General features: G+C 42.7%; 1 protein-coding gene across 10 annotated transcripts in view; it reads left to right on the forward strand.

The window, feature by feature from the left end:
- Positions 1-2,770: 2,770 nt before the first annotated feature.
- The window catches only part of GTF2E2 (general transcription factor IIE subunit 2), a 93,206-nt gene continuing 86,661 nt past the window's right edge, over positions 2,771-9,315 (forward strand). For 8 of the 10 annotated variants that reach the window (XM_015565260.1, XM_015565258.1, XM_015565256.1 and 5 more), the window contains exons 1-2: positions 2,771-2,974; positions 5,444-5,616. In XM_015565260.1, coding sequence (XP_015420746.1) covers positions 5,448-5,616 — 169 coding nt within the window. In that variant the 5' untranslated portion in view covers positions 2,771-2,974; positions 5,444-5,447. The remainder of the gene's footprint in view (positions 2,975-5,443; positions 5,617-9,315) is intronic. The other 2 variants (XM_015565262.1, XM_015565263.1) reach the window with 2 other exon arrangements.

Consider the following 9,315-nt stretch of genomic DNA (forward strand, 5'->3'; position numbering starts at 1 on the left):
ATGAAATAAAGGAATAATTGCCCTGGCCAGTGTGGCTCAGTTGGTTGAGAGCCACCCTGTGCACTGAAAGGTTGCTAGTTCCATTCCCGATCAGGGCATATTCCAGGGTTTCTGGCTCAGTCCCTAATGGATGGCATGCAGGAGGCAGCCGATCCATGTTTCTCTCTCTTTCTCCCTCTTCCTCTCTCTTAAATCAATATAAACATTTAAAAAAAGAAAAGAAAAAGAAAGAAAGGAGCCCGGCCCATGTGGCTCAATGGTTGAGCATTGATCCGTGAACCAGGAGGTCTCCGTAGGTCTCCGTTCAATTCCCGGTTAGGGCACATGCCCGGGTTACAGGCTCAATCCCCAGTGGGGGGTGGGGAGATGCAGGAGGCAGCTGATCGATGATTCTCTGTCATCACTAATGTTTCTTTTTCTCTCTCCCTTCCTTGCTCTGCAATCAATAAAAACATATATTTTTTAAAAGAAGTAAAGGAATAATTGTGAGCTATTGGTTAAAGTACTTAAACAAGGAGGCCATTAGACTGTGGTGGCTCTAATGCCTGGTAGCTTACATAAGCAAACTGAAACCTAAGCCAGTGTCAATACACTTGAATTTGAGAAAATGAAATTTCAGAACTAATCACAACCTACCAACTAGGCTTCCCTAATAAGGCAATGGCTTGAACTATAGCCAATCAAATACTTTCTTTGATTTGCTACAGATTCTTAGCTATAAACACCTTTCCCTGTTGGTAGAGTATTCCTAACCTTTTTTGGTTTGGGCCTACCTAATTTTAATCTATTTTTATGCAAATAAACTTCAAATTTTTGATGTATCTGTCTATTTTTTAATAATTCATTGAGTGCTTTCCATGTGTAGATCTAGTTAAAAGCATTATTCTCTAATTGCTAGGCTCCGTTCTCACGTGACTAGATAATGAGCATGTGTCAAAGTTTTATTTCACACAAGTGGGCACAAAATGAAGAACACTTAAATGAGAACAGAGACTACAGAGCTTGCTATGTCAGCCACCGTCACTTGGGCAGAGACTCAAAGGCAATCAGAAAGAGGGGAGGCTTTACACGTATACCTTGGAGACATTGTGGTTTCCGTTTCAGACTACTGGCATAAAGTGAGTATGGCAATACAGTGAGTTGTAATCTTTTTGCTGATGGTGGGTCTTGGCTTCAATATGTAAAGTATGCAACACCTGTGAAGTGCAAAAAACTCGAAGCACAATAAGAAAAGAAAGGGGATGCTCCTGGTATGCTGTGATTAAAGGTTGTTGGCAAGGGGAGCTGGAGGTGAAGTAACTAGAAATGGGGCATCTCTGTGATTGGTTTAGGGAGCATATTTGGTTTTCTCTTATTAGTTCTGGTGTGTGTGTTCGAGTGGGTATGTATGTGCCTAAAACAAGGAAGTTGGCAGCCTTTGAGCAAATCCTGATTATTCTGAGCTGATTGCTGCAAAGGTTGTGGCTTGGTTTCTTATGTGGGTCAGTTTTATGATCATTTATGGTCTACCCATTGTTAATTTGTATAGTAAGTCTCTTACTCTTGGTAAGGTCACCAGCAGAATGATAGAACTGATTCCACAAGGGTATGAGAAACTGGAATTTATATAGTCACTGGAGAAAAGAATGATTAACTAAAAATTGATACAATGCTGGCTCATGTTTCTTGATTTTAACCTTTTTGGGACTATTTTCTGTACTAGATGTTGGCTCCTTCTCCCCATTACACCTCATCAGGTTTTTACCAGTGAATATCTTGACTTACCAAGTTGTAAAACCTCGGCCCTACTAAATTGCTATTCAAAGTTAAATTTTCCCGGGAGTGTCAGATGAACATCAACCGGGTTTTTTACAAAAATCATCTAGAATGAAACCAATTTTAAAAAGCCACACAATCTTTTTGCTTTTATTTCCAAAATTTGAATAAAAAATTATGTATTCTCTCAAGCTCCACAACAGTCTAATGCAATTGTGATAGTACAATTATTCCTGATGAGAAAACCAATACAGGTTGAGGAGTGACCAGTACTAAGTAATTAGACGACAGTTACAGAGTAGTTGAGCACTGGCTATGCTGCAGCTTTGGGTTATACGTGAGGAGAGGACAGCCACAGAACTTGTACACACTCCAATACATTGCAGGCTGTGGCCAAGGCCAATCTTTCTCGTCGCTTTATTTCTACCCCTTTATGTTACCTCTGAATTCGAAATCCTCTTCTGAGAGAGTTCACAGGTGTGGTGGTTGGGAATTCAGAAAGGGCTTCACTCCAGGATTTGCTACAAAGTCTTAGCTATGAACTAAGGCTCTGTAGCAAACTTTCTGGTTGGGCTGTCTTGAGCAAGCCATTTAGCTTCCCTAGTCTTCTTGTTTCCTCACTTGCAACAGAAAGAGCTGGAGCCATGTTTTTTGAAGTTTAGATGCCGGTAACAGGCATTTCCTGTAAAGTCACAAAAACCTGGCAGACAATAACCTGGAAAATCACGTTGCCACTTGCGTTAAACAGATTCCAAAGCAGATCTGGTAGCTTTACATTCCTGCAAAGGAAAGATTTCCATCTTGGCGGCTGCTACTTGCCTCGCACCTGAGCCTGTTTTCCTCCCGATGCCAGCCATCCTCCCATTGCCATGGAGACCCAGAACGCTCCAGCTGGCTGATAATCCTCCCGCGGGACCCCTAGCGGAGCACGTGAGCACGCACGCGCGTTGGAGGCGGCCGGAGGCGCCGCGGTGGCTGCCGGGATTGAGGTTTGAGCAACCTGATCCGGAAGTGGTGGGCGGGGCTCTGGGCCGAGTCCCTCCTCCTTCGCCGCCAGTGCGCGGACCCAGGCGTGGTGGGGCAAGGCTGGGTGAGCGTTCGGGCCGGCGGGGGCGCAGACCAGGAGCTGGAAGCGGCCGCCACGTGGGAGTGAGTGGCTGGCCGAGGCGGAGGCGCGGGGAGGCGGCGTAGGTCGCGTGGGGCGGCCCTCCTCGCTCAGGTAGGGGCTGCCGCCGCCGGGCGGGGGGCGCGGGTTCCGGCCTGTTGTTCCTCCGGACGACGCCTCCGGCGGGGCGAGCGCGGTTTCCACCCTCCGGGTGGCTGGGGCTGCCGTGCTCTGCGCGAAACACCTCAACATCCGAACAACTTCTTGGGAGTATTGTCTGAGGCCGGCGGTTTAGGGAGCAAACTTTTGGGTGGGAAGGGGGAATTCGCGGTGAGCCTCGTCCTCGCCCCCAAGTGTACCTTAGCAGGAGCTTAGCGGACCGTGTGTGTGGAGTTCGGGGAGCCACGGTGTCCCGCCAGCTAAAGGCTGTGATGTAGATGCTCGTCCGCGGACTGTTGTTTGTTGTAAGCAGCCTTTTGGAGACCTCGTGTCTAATGGTGGTTTTCTGCAAAGCCTAAAAGTGTTCTCGAAACGACACGCCGCGGTCCATTTCTCTCCCACCTTTGGGGTGTAAGCAGCCCCTTCTCAGCTTGCCGCCATTCATCGCAGGGTCCTTGGGTGCCCGTGGCGCCTCGGAGGCTTAGGCAGCGACCGAAGCCCAAGAGAGTGTAAAGGTTGAGAGAAGCCGAACTATGTTACGGGAAAGAACGTGGAGTCAGGAGATTGTGACTTAATGTTGGCTTCTCGGTGTCCGTGACACGTGGACACGTGAAGTCCCAGAGTGGTGGTTTCAGTGTAACACGGGCAGGGGTGGGTGCCCTGTGGACCACGCATGTAAAACTCGGCCAATAGTGACGGGTCTTCTAACGGAAGGAGGCAAAGTTGGGCGGAGCTTTCGTTGACGATAGCCATTGGGCTTTCTGCTCTGGGCCTTTGACTGTGATCGGTGTCACACCTTTTACACACGGTTTTTTACCAGCGTTTCAGGTGTGGCGTAAGGAGTCATAAAGGCCACCCAAAGTGAGGACTGGATCCGGATCGGAGCCTCCTGACTCCCTAATCAAGTGCCCCTTGGGCCACCATGCTGGGGAAGGCCTCGGAGCGCCGAGAGAGAAATCCTGGCCTTCAAGAAGCGTGCATTTGAGAACAGGAAAGCATTGAGCACCGGACTTACAAGCAGTAAATAAATAACATGTGACCCAGAGTGTTTTAGACTTGAGGCCTAACCAGTGACTCAGATTTGGACCGTGGAGCACTGATTTAGGGAGTTAGGCTATTTGGGTTCTGGTCCAAGGACTTCCAGCTGCTGTGACCTTAACCATAACTCTTCACTTCCGAGTTTACATTTTAAAAGAGTAATTAAAGTGGATACCTTTGATCTCATCGGGTCCTGAGGATCAAATGCCATAAGCACTTAGGTCTCCTTCAACTGTAAGGCTTTTTATTTAAGGTTGTGTTTAAATCATGCTTCAGAGCCTGGGTTAATCACCTGTCTTTACAAGGGGAAATAAACAGATGCTTCCTATTTTAGGCTTGTCTCCCCTACTTTTTTTTTTTTAAATATATTTTATTGATTTTTTACAGAGAGGAAGGGAGAGGGATAGAGAGTTAGAAACATCCATGAGAGAGAAACATCGATCAGCTGCCTCCTGCACACCCCCTACTGGGGATGTGCCCTCAACAGAGGCACATGCCCTTGACTGGAATTGAACCTGGGACCTTTCAGTCCGCAGGCTGACGCTCTATCCACCGAGCCAAACCGGTTAGGCTGTAGACAGCATTCTTGATGATGTTTCTAGAGCAGTGTTGTCCAATGGAATTGCAATGTAAGCTTCAAGTGTGAGTCAGACATATAATTTACAATTTTCTAGTAGCCATGGTTTCTAAAAAATTTAGGGTAAATTAATTTTCATATTTTCCTTAATCCAGTATATCTAAAATATCACATCAGTGTAGAATCAGTCGAAAATATGGCATTAGCAATATTATAAGTTCTGTTCTTTGTACTAAGTCTTTTCCATCTGATGTATATTTTACACTTAGTACATCTCAACTCTAGCCCAACTCAGTGCTCAATAGGCACATGTGGCCAGTGCCTACCAAATTGGAGAGTGCAGTTCTAGAGTTTTAGAGAACAATTCTATTTCTCTTTACTAATGCCTAGCACAGTGTTTGGCACAATAATAGGCCCTCATTAAAGATTTTTTAAAAAATATATTTTATTGAGTTTTTACAGAGAGGAAAGGAGAGAGAGAGAGTCAGAAACATCTATGAGAGAGAAACATCGACCAACTGCCTCCTGCACACTCCCCACTGGGGATGTGCCCGCAACCAAGGTACATGCTCCTGACCGGAATCGAACCCGGGACCTTTCAGTCCGCAGGCCGACGCTCTATCCACTGAGCCAAACCGGTTTCGGCATTAAAGATTTTTTGAGTGAATGAGTCAGTGAGTACAAATGCTAGACAACTAGTAACAAGATAATTTTGTTTGGGAAGTAACTCTTGTTGAGACTTACAAATTTAGCATATAGGTTTGAGTGACTGGAATCTGTATTAAAGGTACTGACTTTTATCTTTGCAGCATTATGGATCCAAGCCTTTTGAGAGAAAGGGAGCTGTTCAAAAAACGAGCTCTTTCCACTCCTGTAGTAGAAAAACGTTCAGTACCTTCCGAGTCATCAACTTCATCATCATCGAAGAAGAAGAAGGCAAAACTAGAACATGGAGGGTCATCAGGCTCTAAACAAAATTCAGGTTAGTAAAATTGACTAGAACTGTTTAGTTTTTATTTTTCAGAAAACGGTTTAGTAATGGCAAGTTCATTTTTCAGTTCATTCATCAATTGTTAGGCACTTTAAGTAGAAAGGATGCAATGATGAGAGAATTTTTTGCTCTTAAGATGTTAAAAGTCTTGTGTTATAGTTAGAATTTAGGTTATCTTATTTTACTTTTAAAAATATATTTTTATTGATTTCAGAGAAAAAGGGAGCGGGAGAGGGGGATAGAAACATCAATGATGAGAGAGAATCATTGATCAGCTGCCTCCTGCCCACCCCACACAGAGGATTGAGCCTGCAACCTGGGCATATGTCTGGACCGGGAATCGAACCATGATCTCCTGATTCAAGGTTCAGTCTCCTGATTCAACCACTGAATCATGCCAGCCAGGCAGTAAAATCCAATTTTAGAACATTTCCATCACCCACAAAAGATTCCTTGTGCCCATTTGCAGTTGTTCCTTATTTCCACCCCATCCAACTAATAATCTACTTTCTGTCTCTGTATTTGTCTTTTCTGAATATTTCATATATGTGAAATTGAACAATATGTGGTCCTTAGTGTGGGGCTTCTTTTTTACTTAGCATCTGTTAGACTAAAGAACACTAACTTGATCATTTAATAACAACAGTATATTATATTAATTGATTTTCATATGTTAAACCAACCTTGAATTCTTGGAAAAAATCCTTGGTCGTAGTATATAATCTTTTCATTTGTTGTGGAATTCAGTTTGCTGTATTTTGTCCAGAATTCTATCCATGTTGGAGCATGTAGTAGGACTTCATTCCATTTTATTGCTGAAGAATATTCCATTATAGGGATATACCACAATTTGTTTATCCATGCACCAGTTAATAGACATTTTATTTAACTTTAAAAAAAATACATTTTTATTGGTTTCAGAGAGGAAGGGAGAGGGAGAGAGAGATAGGAACATCAATGATGAGAGAGAATCATTGATCGGCTGCCTCCTGCATGCTCCATACTAGAGATCGAGCCCTCAACCTAGGTGTGTGCCCTTGACTGGAATTGAATCTGGGACCTTTCAGTCTGCAGGCCGACGCTCTATCCACTGAGCCAAACCAGCTAGGGCCAGTTAATAGACATTTATATTCCTTCCACTTTTTGATTACTATGAATAGTGCTGCTATGAACATTTATGGATAAGTCTTTATATGGACATCTTTTTATTTTTTCCTTGTAAAGAGACCTAAGAGTAGAATTTCTGGGTCATGTGGTAACTTTATGTTTAACTTTTTAAGGAACTACCAAAATGGTCGTGCTATTTTACATTCTCACCATTAATGTATGAAGGTTTCATTCTTTTCTTACTCTTGCCAAGACTTGTTATTCCTGTCTTTCTGATCATAATCATTCTAGTGGATATAAAATGGTATTTTGGTTTTAATATGCAATTCTCTAATGATTAATGATGTTGGATGTCATCTCATGTGCTTATTTGACCATTCATGTGTCATCTTTGGTGAAATCTCTGTTCACATTTTTGCCCACTAGAAAAATATTGCGTTGTTTTCTTACTATGGATTTGTAAGAGTTCTTTATATAATCCAGATGTAATTTCTCGATCCAATTTCTTATCACTTGTGCTCTTGGTGTCATATCTAAGAAATCTTTGCCTAACCCAAGGTCATGAAAATTTACTGTTTTCTTCTAAGAGTTTTATAATTGTTTTTTCAAAAAATACATCTTTTATTGATTTCAGAAAGGAAAGGAGAGGGAGAGAGAGATAGAAACGTCCGCGCTGAGAGAGAATCATTAATCGGCTGTCTCCTGCATGCCCTCTATTGGGGATCAAACCTGTAACCCGGGCATATGCTCTGACCCAGAATTGAATCATGACCTCCTGGTTCATAGGTTGACTTTCAACCACTGAACCACACTGGCTGGATGAATTGATTACTGTTTGCTATTGTAACCTAGTCCCTCAGACATAGAAGCATTCAATACTTATTCGTTGAGTGATTAAATAAATTACAGGGTAAGGTAGGGAAAAGTTGATAGTGTACATTATCAAATAATCTAGTTAAAGAACCTATATGCTTTCCATCTGGGGCAAGGACCCAAAATTTATTGTTTATGGAAATATGGTTTTAACAGTGCTCAGAATAGTTCCTGACTACCAAAGTATTTTGAATACTTAGATTTCACAAGTCCTTTGAAAACTGGATATGTTACTAATGTTAGAAAATATATAAAAAATATTTTGTGGAAAAGCTATTTCAGATCGGCAGTGAGGCTTCTCTAAATTGAAAATGACAGTTATTTTTCACTTTATAAAGCAAATATTTTCTGTCATAATTTTCAGTAACTTCTTAATAATCTGTTAAGTTAATGTGCCACTTTTAAGCTGTTATTTCCAACTTTTTATTATTTTTAGTAATGCTATTATAAACATCTTTGTATCTTGAGTTTTTTTTTTCTTTTGAACTAATTGCTCAATAAATTTTCAGGAGTGGCATTTCTGCCCTAAAGGCATGGACAGTAGCAAAAAAGTATAGGGTTATCCTATCCTATATAATAAAAGCCTAATATGTTAAGTGACTGACCATTCATTTGACCAGTTGCTATGATGCACACTGACCACCAGGGGGAAGATACTCCTACTGGTAGGTTAGCTTGATGCTGGGGTCCGGCCTATGGGTACTGGGCAAGATGGGCCGGACATGCCCTGGAGCCCTCCCGCGGTCCCTCATCGGCCCCGATCGTGCACCAGCGGGGGTCCCTCGGCCTGGCCTGTGGGGATCGGGCCGAAACTGGCAGTCTGACATCCCCTGAGGGGTCCCAGATTTCGAGAGGGTGCAGGCCAGGACGAGGGACTGTGCACTGGGCCTCTAGTAAAATATAATACGTGTATAGTCATTGGAATTCCAAGAAATAAAAGTGCTGTTATTTCTTAACAGGTGTTGAGTGATCCTATCTTGACTTTTATTTTGCAGTCTTTTCTACATTGGGTATCTTAGTCCTTGAGAGTGTGAATATGAGAAGCAAACTGAAAGCACAAGCTCAAGAAATGCAGTTTAGGGGATGTACTAGTAAGTCTTAGCTTGAAGATAACCTGACCCTTCTTAGACCTTGTATTTCAACAGTTAGTCCATGTTAAAAAAAGAAAAAAGTTTTTATTTATTTTTATAAAGAGGAAGGAAGAAAGATAGAAAGATAGAAACATCGGTAAGAGAGGAACCTCATTGATCAGCTGTCTCCTGCACACCCCCTACTGGGGATTGACCTGCAACCTGGGCATGTGCCCTGACCAGGAATTGACAGCAACCTCTTGGTTCCTGGGTTGATGCTCAACCACTGAGCCACACCGGCTGGGCAACAGTTAGTCCATTTAATGAAATTTTTATGCAAGTATACTTGTGACCTTCTGAGTATTTTGAGATTTTTGTTACAGTAATCCTACTTTCAAAACGTGTAAGTTGTCTTCAGTAAACTAGAAAATACTGCTTTTTAATAAGTAGGGACTTCAAGTGGAAGTATTTTTATTACCAAAATACATATAGATGTAATACTCTTTTTTAAAAAAAATCTTTATTGTTGAGATTATTATAGACTAGAGGCCCAATGCAGGATATTCGTGCAAGAGTAGGCCTTCCTTTCTCCAGCTGCCAGGACTGGCTTCCCTCCTGCCACCGGCACCTGGGACCCGGG

The sequence above is a fragment of the Myotis davidii genome, unplaced genomic scaffold (genome assembly GCF_000327345.1).
Source record: "Myotis davidii unplaced genomic scaffold, ASM32734v1 scaffold93, whole genome shotgun sequence".
Taxonomy (NCBI): domain Eukaryota; kingdom Metazoa; phylum Chordata; class Mammalia; order Chiroptera; family Vespertilionidae; genus Myotis; species Myotis davidii.